Raw genomic sequence first — 20,069 nt, 5'->3', positions numbered from 1 at the left:
GTTCCAGTTTCCTCCAACAACAACAATAACGACGCCTGGCATTTTTTCCCCAGGCCTGCCAGGCGCATCACCGCGCCGCAACGCGCAAACGTGTGCAACGTTTTTTTTTGCTCAAAAAACACAGGATCACTTTTCAGCACCCCTAGAAACAGGCTCAGAAGACACAACATCAAGCATGCAGTGTAACCGGGGGCGCCGTGACCTGTATATCAGCAACACTGGCTGCTACAACAATGCTACCAGTCCCACACGCTGCTATGATCGAGAGAAACTGTCCAGTGAGGATTGGGAAGCTCTTCTTGTCAGGGGGGCCAGGGTGGGGTCCACCAACGAGGAAGGAGGAAAGAGCTTGAACCAGCCAATCACCATGTTGGACAGGTCCAGATCGTCCAAGAGTATCTGAACTGCTCCCATAAACGATTTATGGTCCATGCGTCCGTAATCTCCCCATACAATGATCTGTGTGTCGAAAAAGTTTAAAATACGTTTAATCTTTCTATTGTATGCCACTGGATTTGCTGTAAAGTATAAATTAGCCATAAACACTTTTTTAAATTTATGTTCAAACCATTCTTTTGAAAATCCACAATCCAGATTGAGTCTTATTTTCACACATTTTCTAAAATCTTGCTATGGTAATAAACCAGTGAGAATGTTAATAATATGAGGAAATAAATATCAAAAGCAGTGGTTCTAAAAGTGGTTCCTTGAGGGGGGTTCGAAAGGGACCCTTACAGGTGGTCTGTAACTGAGACTTATGGGGGGTCCTTGAAATTAAAACATTTGAGAACCACCAATGATCTAAAGTCAAGGCAAAGATCCGTGAATACTTCATTATGTTAACCACTAACAGCTAAACAAAGTTGACCATGTTGTCCCGTTGTTTACCTGTAAAACCTTCCCTCCTGGACTCTCCTCAAACGGCAGTTGCTGCTGGTAAAGAGGATCCAAGGTTTTCCTTGCTACTTTTGTTTTCTTTTTGGCTATGCAGGCTCCATTTTCCAAAAGGTAGACCTTTACATATGGTGCTGTGAGGAGAGGAGAAGGATACTTTTTAGAGACATTATATTCTATTTGGCAAATGAATATTCATTTCACAAATACATTATTCATGACATATCCGGCTCAACCAAGTACATTTAAAATAACTTTCTGGCAGCCGGGTCGGGTGTTCAGACTCACCTGGCAGTGCCTTGGAACCTGGTTTTCCCACAAGGCCACGGGCTCTAATGACCTCCACCTCTAGTGCTCCTTTCTTGTCCACCATGCCGATCTGGATGTCACCTGAACAACACCATGAAGACACACAGGACACCATCAGCACTGGATCAAGGCTATTTTCATACGACAAACAGCAAAAAGATATCTGATCCACAAGCTCACAACATGTTGCATCTTTGTGATATTTAGTTTTTTGAACATTTTCACCTATAATGACAAAAAAAATCCAAAATAGGGACACCAGGATGAAATTGTTTAACTCTTTCAATTCGGGATTTCTTTGGCTATTCAAAAATAGTAGATATATGAGCTTGTAGATCTACTATTTTTGAAAAATCGTGAACATTTGTGCAAATCTTTGAATACATATATTTTTAAAGCGAACATTTGTGAAATGTTTTGTTCCAGGGACCCCCAGAAGCAAAGATTTGAGTTATAAATGTTCGCTTAAAAAAAAAATATATATATATATTCAAAGATTTGCACAAATCTTCACGATTTTTCAAAAAATAGCAGATATACAAGCTCATAGCATGAGCTTGTATATCTGCTATTTTTTGAATAGCCAAAGAAATCTATAAAATGACACAGCTGCGTTCACGGATTGAATGGGTTAATAGTAGCAGTCTTTTTTTCCTCACCCATAGGCGGAGTAGCCAACGTTTGACGTCCGACCAGCTGGGCGGGTCCGAGACCGTCCAGGAAGTCGCTGAACTGGGCGTCCGAGGAGAGCCTCACCCCAGGGAAGATGAGACTGGTGGAAAAACAACCAAACAACCGGTTACCATGACGACAAACATGATGCTTATGAAAAAAAACAATATCTACTCTTCTGGGGTATAGGTAAAGGAGAAGACCGAAGCCTAGAATGCAATTAACCACTTAATACCTTTATAATGTACTGAATACTGTACTGAATAGTGAAAATAGCAGATCACGGTGTAACACATTATGAGATGATGTGCTATTTCAGCTATTTCTCAACCTTTTCATTTCGAAAAAGAATAACAACTGTCAAATAAAGATGCCAGGTTGAAAGTGGTTAATAATATGGTTGCAGGGTTTTGACCATGTTATTCATAAACTATAATCACTAAATCACCTATAATGACAAAACTATATAAACAAAATTATAATAGGGACACAAGGATTGAACTGGTTAAGGCCAGTGTTGCCAGATTCTGTGAGAGAAACAAGCAACGAGGTCTAGGAAAACCAACCCAAAAGAAGCGACTATGGGCCACGTGAGCACTTTATCATTATACATCAGCTATTTGAAAATAGCAGATCTACAAGCTCACAACGCGTCGCGATGCGACGCGTTGTGAGCTTGTAGATCGGCTATTTTCAAATAAAATCTTGCGGGGAAATTAGAATACGCAGATCTGGCAACCCTGGTTAAGGCACCGGGCCTCAACGTCAGGTCCAGGGACTACCCCGGGGGTCCAAATGGACCGTTACAGGTCTGTAACGGAACTAACCGCACAATTGCGCAATCCATTTGCACACTCTCTTAGTTAAATTACCACTGAGGACTTCACAGTGCAGACTAAAAAAAAGAATCCTCGCAAATGGGGGTCTGTGGCCTAAAGCAGATCAAACCGGGGGTCTTTGAAATGGAAAAAAAAAAAAAGGTTGAGGAAGTTAAGGTATAAAGCTCCATGATGATGTCCTTACTTTCCCTCCGAGCTGTAGCTGTTCATGCTGCCGTCGGTGGACTCCCGGCTGGCCTGCCGGGTCATCCTGCTCCTCATCTCCACCGCCAGGCCCGTCTCCGTGCTCCTCTGGATGGTACTGCGTAGCTTCTTACCTCCCGCTTCTACAGGGAGGAGGACCAGGAGAGAAGGAGAGAAGGAGGGAGAGAGAGAGAGAGACGAGAGGGAAGCGGAGATTGTCAGCGCTGCAGCATAACGACAAATCACTGTCTGTCTGACCGGCTCACACGCCACCGATTGACCTTCAGCAGGAGATTTATCGATGACGTGTTTGTTTTGTCTGACAGAAAGAAAAAACACCAACAACTCTAATTGTATTTTTATGTGTATTCATCAAGGTTGTCCTGACTTGACCTCCACCGGGGGATTTATTGTTGACGTTTTTCTATTGTCTGACAGAAGAACACATAGCCAACACAGAGCTAACTCTAATAGTATACGTTTTTTTTGTGTAGTCGAGTTTGTCCTTCTATTCGAACAATCACGCCACGTTAATTTCTCCATGACAATCGAACAAAGTCACCCCATCCAGCAGGTGCTAATTGAATCATTTCTCCCCCCTCTTTCCTTTGCTGTGTGTGTTTCGTTTGTGTGTTTGGTCATTTAAGTGTGTCAAACCTATTTCCGACAGTATGCATGGAGAGATAGCTAGGTAGACCATCAGTGATCCCACGGGGGGGAATTCAGTTGCCAGAGGCAGCACTGCAGTTAAAGTACAGACACAGAGAAGTACTGTAAGATACAGCAAGGGTATAGCGACACAAAACTAGGAGAACATCAAAGAAGAACATCATCTCAAAAACACCATCGACGACGAAGGATAGCATACCACAGTATACACCTGTATACATACAGTAACCTGCACTATGCAGATACAACATACAGACAATCACAGTGTCATTAGATTACAGTAACCCGCCCTATGCATAAGCAAACACACAGACACAAAAAGCCAGAGCAATCCTCCTCCTGTGTTATGTGCTGCAGCCTGGCTGCCTGCAGGGGCCTCTGGGATATGGAGTCCTGGCTGCTACCTATGACCATCCACTGATCCAAGGTGACAGCTGACGACAACCATTAGCCCTGCTGCCGCTCATCTGCACCCAGCCTATATCTGACAGCCTCTGTGTGCAGCCACGTGGTACACGCACACACACACACACACCACGCACACGCACACGCGCGCGCGCACACACACACACACACACACACACACACACACACACACACACACACACACACACGCACACACACACGCACACACGCACTAACATGACTCAGCATGTGCCCAAAAACGTACTGCACATACTGTACTACACACAAGTCCATAAACAATGTTTTGAATGTCCCATTAAACTAGAGGTTAGTAATTGCTTGCTACCTTGAATCAACTTAAGCAGGTCCGTATCAACAGTGCTCTTGATAACTTACATACTTGTCGTGAGAAGTACGTTATAAAGTAAAGTGACCACTGAAGTCATATATAAAACAAACTGGATGTTTAGGTTACATGAACATGTAAGCATTACAGCCGGGTTTACTACAGGTTTTTACTACATGTTTGTATAAAAGGCCTGTAGCAGAATAAGAGCATGGTGCTGTGTTTATACCTCAGGTAACATTCATCTCTCCTGCAGAATATTGCATAAGTGACGCTGCAAGCAGCGTTAACACATAGACTCTGGTAACCACAGCAATTAAAGTACTTTGAACAGTGGTGGACAAAGTACTCAAGCCACACCGTTGCATTTCTCTCAGATTGGAGTAATAATCACTGCAGAGGCATTCAATGACTTGACTTGATCTTTGCTTTACCACTTTCCATCCCAGAATGGAATGTAAAAACTCTCATTCATATTGCATCACCTCAGTCCAACCTCCATTTTCACAGTTTCAACGCTCTAGCTTTCTGAGACAGTCAAGTACGTCCTTGAACTGAAGAGAGGAAAGTGAAATGCAACCGTAACAACCGAGAGAGAGAGAGAGAGAGGATGTGTCCTAGTAATCTCAGCTTGGTTTTTCACTGCTCACAATGGAAGAGGCCAACAGTGACGTCTGTAGTGACCTGCAGAGCTGTGGCAAACAGCCGTAAATCCAAAACACTATCAGCGGACATACTGCACTGCTCAACCTCACAAACAGACTGCAGCCACATTCTACTCTGTGTGGCAGAACACAAACACCAGGTGACATTTAAAATAATCATCAGGGTGATAAATCAATATTGATCAATATTATGTTACTGCATTGCCCATTTCTCGCCTTAGATGTTTCACAATTCATTAGTGTACTGTTTAGGCTGTAAAATAACATTGTGCTGTTTGTTTACATGGCTACCTCGTCGATTACGGCAAAACAACTAAGCGCTGCAGACTGATTAATTCATTGATTGATTGATTCAGGTGCGCTGTCTCCATCGGTCTGTTATTGATAGCGGTGGTTGTTATTGCAAAATAACAGGCTGTTGAATTCAGTGATTGACCAATCAGAATCAAGCGTTCAACCAAGCTGTGTAATAATAATAGTAACATATTTCCAGTCCTATCAATGCGTGGGCCCTATTGTAACATGACTCACACATCCTATAAATGCATGGTCCACATTACAACATGACTCACACCTCATGGTCCATATTGTCTGCAAACCCTGACTCAAAACATGACCATCAGCGCAACGATAACTACTGTATGCATGCATGACTGAACCCTCCGTTGATGACCTTCCTGAATAATTGTGACGCTCCATTTCCTTTTAAGCGGCGTGTATAATTGCCTCGCTTTGGAGTCAACCCCCCCCTCCACACTGGCATATGGGGGAGGGGCAATGTGCAGACGAGGGGAGAGCATGATCCTGATTGGATGGCTGAAATTGGGGTCAAATATGCTTGGTTCATGTAACTGTACCTATGAACCCAGGTAGACGCAGCGGTTTTATGACAGCGTTACCTGGTCAGTTGAGCCCCATATGGAGTCATAATGATGAGTGAGCTATTGTTTTTGGTCTAGCTCTAGCCAGACAAAATAAAACATTTGTAAGACAAATTCAAATTTGACCATGTATTTGACGAGTTACAAAATAGTTAAATTAACACTGAGGATTTGACCGTGCAAGTCAAATTTCCAATGTCATCTACAGTAGCTAAACAACGGTTCATTAATACAGCACATTTCGATTTAACAAAATCCTCAAGGGGTCAAGCTAGGTAATGAGGTCATTAGACTAGCACACATCTGTGTGGCAGGTATTCAATGATGCTGAACACCACACAATAAAATCCTGAGTGTTAACTTAACTCTGAGAGGGTATAAATACTCTCTCAGAGTTACAAATGCATACATTAACACTGAGGATTTTACTGTGCAGCAACAGCATCAGCAGCCGTCGCCAGGACAACCACAGTCAATACAGTGACGGTCTTTCACAACAACAGCAACAACCTGACCTTTCAGGACCTGAAATACAAATACCCCACCCCTCCTTTCGGTGTAAATATACATTTGATGCTACCAAGTTTTCTACCTATATGTATTGTATTGTATTGTTTGTTTGATTGATTGATTGAATAAATACTTTAACATTTTGCAAAAGGTACAGAGGTACAGTTATACAATAATGCTAAAGAAGGGCTTGTTTTCCATTGTGGTCCTATGTATTAAATGCAACAAGACATGTATTGTATTGTATCACTGATGAATTGAGTACAATGGAAATAAGCCCCCTAGGGCTTGTGTTATCCTTTTAGCATGACCTTTGACTGTACTATCTGTACTGTAAACAATCGGGTTTCAAGTATTCAATCAATCAATCAAAACCCTGAATTCAGTCTCATTGCCAAATTCCTCCTTCTTCACCAACATCCAGGGTGTTACTGTTTGGAACAGGAGTGCTACTGTATGGAACAGGAGTGCTACTGTATGGAACAGGAGTGTTACTGTATGGAACAGGAGTGTTACTGTATGGAACAGGAGTGTTACTGTATGGAACAGGAGTGCTACTGTATGGGACAGGAGTGCTACTGTATGGAACAGGAGTGTCCCTCCAAACTATTTTCAGAGGGGGCCATTATTTGGAAATATGAAAATACCTTGACTGGATCTCCTGTCATAATGTAGCTTTGAACCACAACAAATGCATAGCATTACAACAATGTATTTAAATAACTACAGTGCAACATTTTCTTAAGTTGGCAGTGTAACCTCAGGTTTTCACGTATACGCACTTCATTGCTATTTTATTTACGGTCCCCCCAAAAATGGTCTTATTCAAATGGTAGTGTAGCTTCATGTAACCAGATGTGAAAAGGTCTCTAGAAAAATATATTATAGAATAAAAAAATGCTTTTCTTTTCCCAGGTTATATTCAAAAACACTCCATTGTATACATTTCACATGCCTATACTGGCAGGCCATAGATAATATTAGGAAGGAAGTCGTGGGCCATGCATATAAAATCTGCCCTCAAGCCACCTTTGGCTCCCGGTCCGGACTATGCAAATGTCCGGAATAGAACTCCGCCATCCAAAGCAGCTGCTGTTGTGTGACAAATACCACATCTTACCTCCATCGTCTTCATCGAAGGAGTTCATGCATGGGAAGTAGACCGCCAGTGCCTCGAACGAGGCCGAGAGGCTCATCTTGCTCTGGGAGCGCTGCATACGCATCCCTGGAGCCGGAGCGGCAGCGTTGTGCTGCTGCCTGCCCATCGCTGTTGCACGGTCGCTGTCCCCTCTCTCAACGAGATGAACGTAAACGCAAACTATAGGTATCGGTTTTCTTCCAATGGAATATTACAAAATAAAGAATAAAAAGAGATGATAAAAAGTGATTAAAAAAGAACCTAATTAGAAGGTATAAATGCCTTGCAGGCCTATTAGCACAACGCCGTGCTGTTAATGTTACTGTAATCCGGTGTCTCTGCAGACTGACTGCGGCTTTGAGAGAGAGAGCTTCTCTGAGAGGCTGTTTCGGTAGCAGTGTTTTCAGAGACGTCTGCTCTGTGCGCTTGATGTCTCTGCTCTCCTCCTCTCCTGCTCTAACATCACACAGGGGGGGATGGGGGGGGGGGCTGCATCCCTCTGCACCAATCAGAGAGGCTGGTTGCTTAAGGCGTACAGTATACTGTATACCTCGGCTGGCTCTCGGGGCAGAGGAGCTTTACCCAGTGATACATCGCCCTCTTTTCATCACTTCACTCATGCTATTGCCTCGCCGTGGCACCATGATTTATTTTCCTCCTTTCTGTCTTTGCACGTGCTCTGGCACTTTCTCTCTTAAGCCTACTGTATACAGTTTTATATTTTATTTGTTTTTTACAATTTTCAGTTGAAAAGCAGTTATTAGGGATTAAAGCAAAAACTAATTATCAGGACTGTAAATGTTTGTGTTGGCGACTGAAACTTTAATCCATGAGTTATTATCGCCGAGCAACACGGTCATACGACAAAGCATAAAGTCCCTTTCTTTTCATCGCTGCCTCTTCCTCCTTTCCCAACTTTACCTCTCTGCCACCTATCTTGTCTTATCTGTGTGTCAAAACAAGCTGTCATCAGGTCTGCCAACTGCTCTGCCTCCCTACTGTTATTCCACAGAGAGAGAGAGAGAGAGAGAGAGGTCCTGGCATATGTTGGTCACACATAGTTCACGTGCTGCAGTGGTTCTCAAACATTTTCATGTCAAGGACCACCAAATTGACACCTATAAGCCCGCAGACCTCCATTTCAGAAGATACGCCATAAGAGAAGATTTTTACGTTTCTAGCAGTGATTCTCAACCATTTGAATTTCAAGGACCCCCGATTTGACATGCATTAGGCTATGGGCCCCCATGTAATGGCATTTTTATCTCTGGGACCCCAATTTATATTGTAAAATCAATGTTAATTTAACTCAGAGAGTGTACAAATGGATGGTTCCTAACTATCTATCATTTAGCTGGGGACCCCCTGGAACTCCCTCAAGGACGCCTGGGGGTCCACGGACCCCACTTTGAGAACCAATGCTGTAGTGTACCCCACGTCCACAGGACAATCACGCGACCAACGCCCAGCCACACCAACCTACACGTGATGAACCCTGCTTTGTTTTACACTCATTTTCTGCAACCGGGGCTGCAGCAGCAACTTCAACCTCTTTAGCTCTTTGGCATCACAGCTTATACTAGGTAAGATAGATAGATAGATAGATAGATAGATAGATAGATAGATAGATAGATAGATAGATAGATAGATAGATAGATAGATAGACAGACAATCCCAGGGTCATTACGACATCACAAGATACACTGATATTGAAACACACGATCACAGTATCGTTATGACATCAGTAGAACAGAGAAGATTGAAGCCAGCTACTGTAAACTGTCAGGAGCGCAGACAGCAGAAGACAGTCACGGGGACGAAAAGGTTCGTCATGAACTCGTTGTGGTGGACCGTGGTGGTCCGTGGTGGTCCTCGGCGTCATAATGACTGTGTGTGTGTGTGTGTGTGTGTGTGTGTGTGTGTGTGTGTGAGAGAGTACTTGAGTCAAAGTATAGATACTTCTAGTCAAATACCACTCAACTACAAGTCATTAAAATGTAGACATTCTCCCCCCAAAATGTAAGATTTTCTAGAAATGTTCAAAGATGCGACGTGTCGTCAGCTTGTAGATCTGCTAAAGAAAGAAAATCTGCCTAACAATGATGTCACTGGTAAGCAGGTTTCTGAATTGTCCATGTATAGCCCTCCTATGAGACACAGACCGAGTAGAAGAAAATGGTACCATTTTATCACGAGCATTAATGAGGACCTATGAAGATAGGTTGAAAATAACCTAATAAAGTCGTCCTTTAAGTGCACGGTACTCAAAATAAATGTACTTTGTTACTGTCCACCACAGCATGCATCTGAGAGAGCCATCTGCAGTGGTTTGCGTTCAGAATATCTGGCAGAATAGGCACAGGAGCAGGTCAGTTATGGACGGTGTGTGCTATCATAAATATAGCTGTCTCCCTAGTGCTATCTGTCTGCTTAAAACGGTTCTCCGAGAGACAGTCGCAACCTACTTCCACGAAGAAGCCACTGAATACACCGTGTCCGTCTGTGCCGCAGACTTTCATCTGGGTCAACGCTGATAAAGACAACACTTCACATTCGCGAGAAAGAGAGAAATGAGAAAAGTGAACAAAACATCCGTAGCATCACACCAATTAGGTCACCTTTTTATCGGGTCATGTTGTACCGGACGCATGCTTTAGAACAGGATAATGGCTGTTAGATTGGCCAAGATGGTCCAACAATAAGACTCATCAAAAGAGTGTGATTTTCACACATCGCTGCAGAAATCAGTTTTTGTCCATTTGTCGTGATTTCTTTTTTTGCAGAGGGATTTATCAAAGGTGGTTTCATGTGATTCTGTCGTTCATTTTGAGAGAAACTAAACACAAAGTACACCAAGAATTTAGCAATTTAACATTTACAGTGAATTAAATCTTTTTTAAAAAGACTTTCTTCAACTGTGTTGCCCTTGTTCTGCTCTTAGCTTCCTGTCTGTATAAATAAAACAATACAAATGAGTACTAATGAGTCTATTTTGTTTTTGCACTTGCAGAATGTATGGAAATCATTTGAACTGACTTATTTTCCTTAAGTACTTCCTGGAACATAAACAATACAGGAGGAAATGTACCCCACGGAGCTCAACTAATGATATAGATAGATAATATGGATGCAGCAGAACACTTTGAGTGAACCACCTGCATATCTACTGGAGGGAGAAGAATATTTCTCAGTTCTATAGTACTGGATGTATCGTTTTCAGTTTCTGACAGTGTACTGTCACTATAGAGACTCAATGTACTTTTATTACAATGACAATTGGAAGCGAAGCGGGGAATGCATTATAGGACACATGGCAAAAGTACCTGGCACGTGTTGTACCCTCACCCTTCCTGCCACAACAGAGCTAAAGACAGAAAGGTGATGCTAGATGACGCCATGCAGGAGAGCATGGCACGCACAAATAATTACGGTTGCTAAGGAACTTGATGTGGCAAATTACTTATAAATATGATATATATATATGAATTTCTTTCTGTAAGTTTGATACACGTGAGTTCAAATTAGAACAGGCTAAGGCTATTATGAATGTAAGGGATAATGGGATAAAGGGATGATGGTCTGATCATACTTTAGCAGTCTAAACCCGCACAAAGCCCTTGGGCCAGACGGCATCAGCTGTGTAGGACGCTAAGGGTCGTGTGCGGATGATCAGCTGACGCAGAGGCTGTTCCAGCTGTCACTGGACACCAGGTTAGTCCCCATCCTGTGGGAAAGCTCTGTGATCGAGCTGGAGCCCAAAAATAACAGAACCAGGGAATTTAACCACGCGCCTCGGGGCGCTCGGGTGGCGCCGGTGTGAAGTACCTGCCCACCTTCGCAGAGTCTGCGGGTTCAAATCCATTGCGGTACATCCGGTCTGGCCGAGCATTTTTAGAGAAGCCGGGAAGGTCGTTGCACGTACCGACCGTTATTAGCATCTATGAGCATGTTGAACAGGCTCAGAGCCTGGTGAAAACAGTGCATTCAGTACCATCCAACTCCGCCCGATGGTGAGCAAGTTGGTGGATCTTGGAGTAAATCCCAAGCTTATTATCTTCTTGCCTGATGAGTCAGCCACCCCGTCCTCTAAAACCATGAACACAGCAGCCCCCCCAAGGGTGCGTTTTGTCCCCCATTTTATACACTCTGTAGTGTACACCAATGAATGGGCATGTGCTTCAGCTCACACTTAATTCAAATGTACAAATGACACAGCACAATTTGCCATGGTTCCTAAAATCTGATGGCGAGACACCTTGTTTTATGTAGTGTTCAGAGGCCAAGGTCTTGAGGCCAAGGTAAAGAAAATGAAAGAGATGGTCATATGAGAACGAAAAAAAACTTTACAGAAAACACTGCTGAATTACAGTAGTTGAGCAGGTCTCAACTAACACATATCATGGAGTTGTAACTGATTATCACTTAAAATTCAATGAATATGCATGGAAGAGTCAAAGAAACTACAGCAGAGGCTGTTTTTTCTTAGGAAATTGGATCATTTTAGAGTAGACCGTCCTATCCTCCATAATGTTCCACAAATCTGTTCTGTCGTTCGGCCTAGTCTCTCAAGCCAGACTGTTGCCTCCCACAATTTTAGAATGCTTTCGGCATGCAGTCTGTACAATGGAAGTGCTGAAACCGATCCGGGAATAAAGCGGATGTCCCGCCTCCCCCTGCTTCCGTTTTGTCTTAGCAGTCGCATAAATTATTCCGAATGTAAATCTAGTTAGTCAAAGCATATATATCTTACTGCTTATCAGTAGTATAATAGAGAAGATATTTGTACACTATATTTTCATGAACGGAAATGACAAACAGATGACAGCTACCGGAATCGTCTTTCATCGGGTTGTAGTTCCAGACTCTATATACTGTAGCATTCGGAGATTGTGGAATAGTAGCCTGGCAACGCTAGACTACGTCGGGCTGATCTCCTCCTCCGGAAACCTCTCGCTCAACGATCTGCCAAAATGCAGCGCATGATCAAGTCAGCAAGATCATTGGGATCAATCAGGTGTGTACAGGGATGTTGTACATCAGGATGTATGCCTCATGCTACAGAAACAGGAGACTCCTGGCCTATGGGCCACATGGCTTGGAAACATTGGTTCTTCAAGGCTACTAAGTGTGTACAGCAGAACAGCACAATGAGCTTCTCTTTTTTCTTTTTGTAATGAAAAACATGTTTTACTCAAGGAGCAGAGGGTCACACCTGAGGCAGAGAAGGAGAGCAACAAGGAACAGGAAATAATTTGTGCCGGCAGCAATCACATTGCTACAAGGTTATATATACCTTGAAGTATTGCCACATGTGACACAAGCCAGTCATCAGAGAATGCTAAAACTTTGCTACAGTATGTATTGCTAAGAAAAGATGAACAAAACACAAACTGTGTAATGTAAAAAATAATTACAATTGTGGTGCACAACACATGCTTTCATACTGAGCTCGGTTCACACCTTACATCAACAACTGAAAAGCTGAAACACATGTTTATTTACCAGAACATTAGTAACATGCAAAATTGTCAAATTAGTCAAGAATATTGATTATTTATATTTATTTATTATTAATATACTTTCTCACAGATTATAATAAGTATTATGTTATATTGAGTAGGAGTTTTCAAAGAGAGGCTCTGTGGCTCCAATGTTTTACATTAATGTCCCATAATCTGATTCCACTATTGGCTAATTCAGTAGTTACCACAATGATCAACTTGAGAGTTGAGACACAATTTTATTTCATGCCCTGTTTCATCTCTTGACATTTCACCACTTAATTCATTAATTAGAAAATAGCCTATATATCATCTACAAGCTCACGTCGCATCGCATCACAACGCACACTGATCGTTGTGTTGCTATTTTCTTTCAGAACTATTTTCTAAAAATATATATATATTTATTTTGGCCTATAACGACATAAAATGGTTAATGTACCAATATCAAGTTGAAAACATTGGTCTCATACCAGAGGCAGCAGTCTACTGCATTTTACTTTGGGGAGCAATGATATGACAAGGGTTTTACATTCCCTGTTATGGAGAATCTTCATTTTAGGCCAGACGACTAGACTCAACAACAAAAGGACGACCAAGAACGGCGTCATCATGTCCTCAGGGCGTCATGTCCTGCATGCTTAGCGTACATAGGGTACTTTTCCACAGTTTACTACGTGATATCTGGTCTGGATCAATAACACAGCCCCTCACACTTACCAAAACAATGACCAAATGGAGAGGGTGGAGTAGCTTTCCAGAGAGTATGGGGTAGTTTTCCCGTAAGGGTCCGTTTGGACCCCTGGGTGGTCCCCCAAACACGATATTGAGAACCAGGGTACTACATGATATCTTGGTCTGGCCCCTCCCTCACACTTACCAAACGTGTGAGAGTGACCAAACGACTGGGAAACACTAGCACCTCATACAGCAGGAATGTGAGGAATGCTGCTCATTCCTGAAGCAACAACTAGTACACAGCATCATATTCCCAGAAGTCCCTTGTGCTGTCCGTCTGGGGGGGGGGGGGTCTTTGGGAACCGTGCCTGATTGATGAGATGAGGCGAGGGCCAAGCGTCACACAGTGAATCTGCTTAACTACTAACTCTAAACACAGCCTAATGGCGGGCCCCTCACCCTGGCGCACGCACGCACGCACGCACGCACGCACGCACGCACGCACGCACACACACACACACACACACACACACACACACACACACACACACACACACACACACACACACACACACACACACACACACACACACACACACACACACACACACACACACACACACACACACACACACACACACACAGCACTACAATATGTGAAGGCAGCCAGTGGTGTACAAACGTGCTCAACCCCAGTACTTGAGTCAAAAGTATATAAACTCCTGGTCAAATATTACTCAACATAATACTTAACAATATTCCGTGCCAGGGCCAGATTTGTGTTGTTAAAATGTTTTAAAAATATATTTTAAACATTTCCAATTTAAAAAAATGAAAAATAGCAGATGAGCTTGTGAGCTTGTAGATCTGCTATTTTCAAATATCCGATACATATACTGTAGGTTTAAAATGCTCATGTGGCCTAGTCGCTTCTTTCGGGCTTGTTTTCATAGACCAGCACTGTATGTGTTTATGTTCCCTGTCACCTGCCTTGATGCACAACAGTGCACTTACTGTGGAAGTACAGCTTCCACTTGTCCTTGGCTCTATGCAGGACAGGACTCCTGCCATCCTCCATTGTTACCAAAGCAGAACCACTTCAATGGGCATGTTATTGTTGGAGGGACCCAAAGCAGAGCTCATACTGTTACACGTTTAACAACATCCCTATTCTGGGCATGTCACAATAGACGAACCATTGACAAAAATAGAACACTTGGCAGAAATAAAAGAATATTTCGGAGAACGTGCTGCGAAAATAGAAGAACATTCAGCGGAAACAGAACATTCAACGAAAATAGACATTTTAGACACACGTTGCAATGCGACACGTGAGCTTCTAGATCGGCTATTTTCGTTTGTGTCACAGTTCCGTTCAGTTCAGTTCCGTCACGCAAAGGCTCACTAGGGTCTATACATCACCGTGATGTCAACTGCCTTCACACGGTGACACACAGTGTCCACTTCACACCTCCATGGAAAGGTGCGAGGTAAGAGTAGCACGTGTGAAACGTGTTGCAGAGGCTTAACTCTGAGCTGGCTGAGAGAACTCTGTGTGCCATTGGCCTTGACAACCTCCTCCTTGAGGTACAGTGTGTGAATTGTCTAAAAACAACTGACAGATGGAGCAGAGAGAGAGAGAGAGGTGGGGAGGGTTATGGGGGCTGGCAGGATCTCAATGTTACCCAATGTTGTTGACGATATGTATCGTTTTGGCGTTTTTGAAAAAACTTCAAAAACGTACTTTTTTGCAATAATAATAATCAATCAGAGCCACATTTCTCGTGCACAGTCTCACTAGGCTAATGTAGAATCCCACTTTTTGTTCACATACTGCATGTTCTACACTTTTCTTTTGACCGTACTGTAATATTGAAACGAGACTGGGTCCGATCAATATTATAGTGCAGTGACAGTCAAAAGAAACTGTGTGACAAAGCAAAAACACTGCTCCCGTGCCTGTGAACTAAACACAAATACTGTATTGTATGTCACTGACCGTGCCGTGATTATTTCTCATTGTCAAAAAGAGGAAACGGGCCACACATCACGACCGTGCGGGACAATAATCACGCGCCCAGAGCATGACTCAGCTGACCAAAGACAAGCCTTTTCACATCACTTCTCTCTCGGCTCTCTATCACCGACCACTCACTCACGAGTGGAATTGTCACAGTGCAAAGACACAACACTCAGAGGAAGAAGGACATAATATACCTACTGTAGGAGCTTTGTGAACATAAAATAGCGTGAGAGACCTAAGGTAAATGGTGCATTTATAAAGCGCCTTTATCCAAAGCGCTTAACAATGCGCTTTACAATGTGCATTACATTCATCCACTCACACAGGTTCACACACCGACTGCGGACGAAACCATGCAAGGCGCCACGTGTCACACATCAGGCAACAAAGTAGAACTGGGTTTATAAGCTGAGTCAACTACAGTGCTGTAGTTAAGATTGTAGCTGTTGAGTGATAAAGCACAGTGCTCTCTCTACAAACACAACAGATCCACATGACAATGTATTAGCAAGTGAGTAAAAGTACAAAAGTATTGGCATCAACACTATACCTAAAGTAAAAGTAAAAAATACGATATGTCTTTGATGATAGCAAGCAGACGTTCTACAAGCTGTGAGCTTGTAGAACGTCTATTTTTGAAAAGTCGACGCATAAAACAGGGTCTTAATTGATTAATGTATGTTTTGTAATAATAATCTGAAAATGTACTAGCAACGTAAGTTTTCAAATAACTAGTGGAGTAAAAAGTACAATATTTGCCTCTGAGATGTAGCAGGGTTAGAAGTATAAAGTATTGAAAAATGGACATAGGCAAGTAAAGTACAAATACTTCAAAATTGTACCTAAGTACAGTACTTGAGTAAATGTACTTAGTTGCTTACCGCCACTGTTTATTAGTGAGACAGGTGTGTGTGTGTGACATCCATCTCCAACAGTGCAGTGTTGTATATACGTAGGATAGTGTCTCTGTTGAGTGGAAAACTTGTATGTCCAAAAAACGGTTACTTCAAAAACAGCTAAAAGAGCTGATCTACACGCTCACACCGCATCACATCTTCTGCCACTTCTAAGTGACACTGAAGTATGACGAAGTAGGGAATTCAGTTATGGAGGGAAAAAAACATGGAAAGTTGAAATATTTAGATATGAGGTTTCTGCCCGACAGCAAATCAGACCACACACACGCACGCGCGCGCACGCACGCACGCACGCACGCACGCACGCACGCACGCACACACACACACACACACACACACACACACACACACACACACACACACACACACACACACACACACACACACACACACACACACACACACACACACACACACACACACACACACACACACACACACACACACACACACACGCGCGCACACTGCTCTGAGAGTTGGGAAATGGGAGCAAGTGTGACTTCAGCATTATGCAGAGCAGTGCTCTGCACTGACTCCTGCAGGTTATGTAAATGGGGATGAAATTATTGAAAGTTTCCATGCTCTACTTTAGAAAAGTTAAACAAAGACCTAGCCTACTTCAGCGATGACGTGAGTGATCACACACTGTATGAATACATGAGTTATGGTGACAAAGATTGTGTCTGATGAGGTTTTTGTCAAACGATACAAAGTAGTGACACACATTCAAAACCGTCTAGCCAGGAGCTACTGTAGACCGAGCTCCTGGCTAGACAATAACTAGAAAAGTGTCTCCGCCTGGCCGGGTCGTCTACCCAGGGCCTGCACACTTTGGAAGTCAGTCTGGAACTGGAATGGTCCACACACGGTAGCTCCCTTAAGTGCAATTTATTGGCGCATCCACGTTTAATGCGTCGTGAATGATGAAGAGCCTTTATGCTCGACGTAAGACCCTTAACCCATTAAGACCTGGAACGCATCTGTGTCACTTTTTGATTTGAGCTAAAAAAAACATTATTTTACACTTCGGCTATTCAAAATGTTTTGAAAAGTTTTGAAAATTTGTGCAAATCTTTGAATATATATTGTTTAAAGCCAACATTTTTAACTCTATTCTTTGCTTCTGGGGGTCCCTGGAACACAATATTTTGAGATGGGGGTCCGCAGCCAAATACATATAATTTTGGGGGTCCTTGACATGAAAAAGTTGGAGAACCACTGATATAGAAACATGCGCCTTTTCAGAATACTGTTGAGATTTAGAAGACATTTGTAGAATCGGCTTCAGGTCTTAATAAGCATTAGGAACGGAGTGGGAGCTCAACCTGTCGTACGTTTACCGTACGTCCAGCAACAATACCCCTCAACTCTAGGGACTTCCCTCCAGAAGATGAATAGGTATATAATAGCCTCTACGTACGTACGTCAATCCCCATCTCCGTGTAGTATGTTCTGGCCTAGCTGTAATTGTTACTTGTGGATGGTTCAAATTGCATTTAAGGGAGCAACAGTGTGTGTTTAGTTTAATGCTTTATTGATGGGCTTATCGACTCTTTGACACCTTGTGACACCTTGTGTGTGCGTGTGTTTAGTTTAGTTTAGTTTCTACTGACTGACAATGTGACTGAGCTCATGTTGTCCTAGTCTAGTCTTCTTTGTCTATGTTTTTTCTCTTTCTTTTCTCTTTTTCGGACGGTGCCCCGGGCCAGTGTAGTAACGGGATGGAGGGGGGAGGGGGTGTGTGTAGATATGATATTTTCAAAAGATTTGAATACATTTTAGACTTGCGTTGAGTACTTTCACTTTTGATCCTTTAAGTATATTTTGATGCCAATGCTTCTGTACTTTAACTCAAGTACATTTTGAATACCGGATTTTCACTTGTAACATTCGAGTATTTCTACATTGCAGTATTGATACTTTTACTTAAGTAAAAAAAAGTGATTACTTTTTCCACCACTGCTGAACACTCCATGGCCCTATGGATTGTACTCATCATGTTAATAAACTGGACCAGAAGTACCACAGCACCTTAAAGCTACTGTAACAAGAGGCAACCCACGAGCTTACATGTCCTCTCTCTTTCATCACAGCAACATGAAGTGCTGCCAAAAAGTGAGTAAGGGCAGGTTGCCAGCAGGTGAGGCGTGGCCTGGCATCGACCAATCAGCCGAGTCATTGTTCGGCCACTCACAACTCACATGCCGTGCAGCCCGGGTCAACGTGCTTGTCAAGTGTTGCTATGGCTACAGTGTAATTACACCCATTTTCACAGAAATCCTAAATGTCCTCTCGCGCTTTTATTGTGACAGAGAGAGGGGAAAGAGAGGGCCCCATCAAAACAAGAACATTAGTTTATTTTTTTCGGGTTGTTCAAAGTACAGACAGTACAGTGTCTACCAGGGAGCGCATTTCAAAGTACTGAGCGGCTTCGAAAAACATTCATTTAATTTTCGAGAACTCACTCATGAACTGTCTGTGATGAACCCTTAAACGGTACATGACTCATTATTAACTCAATTGGTCACCCACTCGTAGAGAAGATGCACTGTATACGAGTTACAGAATAAGTCCCCATCGCCTTTGCCGGCTAGTATGGAGAAGTACTGTATATGTCAGCATCAATCAAACCAGAAAAGAGACATTCTGTGCACTTGGTGAATCAAGTTCTGATATTTTTTGGCTTGTAAATAAATCTAAATTCATACAAAATCGGTGATTTTCTTTTTTACATTGTTGTCAGCCACCAGAACCGCAACCGTCCCTCTCTAGCTAACAGATGATCTAATCAATTGTCTCAGTCTAGCGGGTGCAGCAAACGTTTTAACTATGGCAGCTGTCACTTTCATCCAAAGAGCAGCCAATAAGACAGGAGACATATGCATATGCATGGGCACACAATTTACAAAATGTGGCCCGAGACGACTTGATACAGCAAGTGCAAAGCCCCATGCAGAGTCAAAGCACCAGGCATTCTGTAAAGATGAAATCAAAATGCAGCTCCACGTCCATGCAAATGTGTTGTTCACTGCAGAGATGGCTGATCAAATTCAGCAGGCCTGATTTATACTTTGTCCAGTGCTGAAAAAAGCTGGCTCACAATACATGGCCTCCCTGTCTCACTCCCCAAAATGCATAGTCAACCATTTGACTTCTTGCGGTGAGACAGTGTTGATTCGGGGCATGTCATTACAGGTTTATGTTATTTATATTTTTTCAAAAATAGCCAAATCTACAAGCTCACTTGTAGACTTGTAGATTGGCTATTTTATTCGGTTCTTTTTTTTTTTGCCCCTCTGCAGCATTTTATGAAAAAGATGCCTCTGGAACAGAGGGAGAGGGACAATAGAGAGAGAGAGAGAGGGGTGTTGGACGAGGGACGCTGGGATGGTGAGAAGAGAAGGGATGTAAACAGAGGTGTATAGGGAAAGAAAAGAAG

At 42.8% G+C, this 20,069-nt stretch overlaps 1 protein-coding gene across 5 annotated transcripts in view; it reads right to left on the bottom strand.

Moving 5' to 3' along the window:
* Positions 1-255: 255 nt before the first annotated feature.
* The window catches only part of rims2a (regulating synaptic membrane exocytosis 2a), a gene marked incomplete at both ends in the record, with an annotated part of 253,903 nt that continues 234,089 nt past the window's right edge, over positions 256-20,069 (bottom strand). For all 5 annotated transcript variants that reach the window (XM_084053428.1, XM_084053429.1, XM_084053430.1 and 2 more), the window contains 5 exons: positions 256-459; positions 889-1,028; positions 1,183-1,284; positions 1,863-1,975; positions 2,899-3,040. In XM_084053428.1, the coding sequence (XP_083909554.1) occupies positions 256-459; positions 889-1,028; positions 1,183-1,284; positions 1,863-1,975; positions 2,899-3,040 (701 nt within the window). The remainder of the gene's footprint in view (positions 460-888; positions 1,029-1,182; positions 1,285-1,862; positions 1,976-2,898; positions 3,041-20,069) is intronic.

Source organism: Gymnoscopelus microlampas (assembly GCF_963454915.1).
Source record: "Gymnoscopelus microlampas genome assembly, chromosome: 3".
Taxonomy (NCBI): domain Eukaryota; kingdom Metazoa; phylum Chordata; class Actinopteri; order Myctophiformes; family Myctophidae; genus Gymnoscopelus; species Gymnoscopelus microlampas.
Note: the sequence above shows the minus strand (reverse complement) of the source record. Positions and strands in the feature narration are given on the sequence as shown.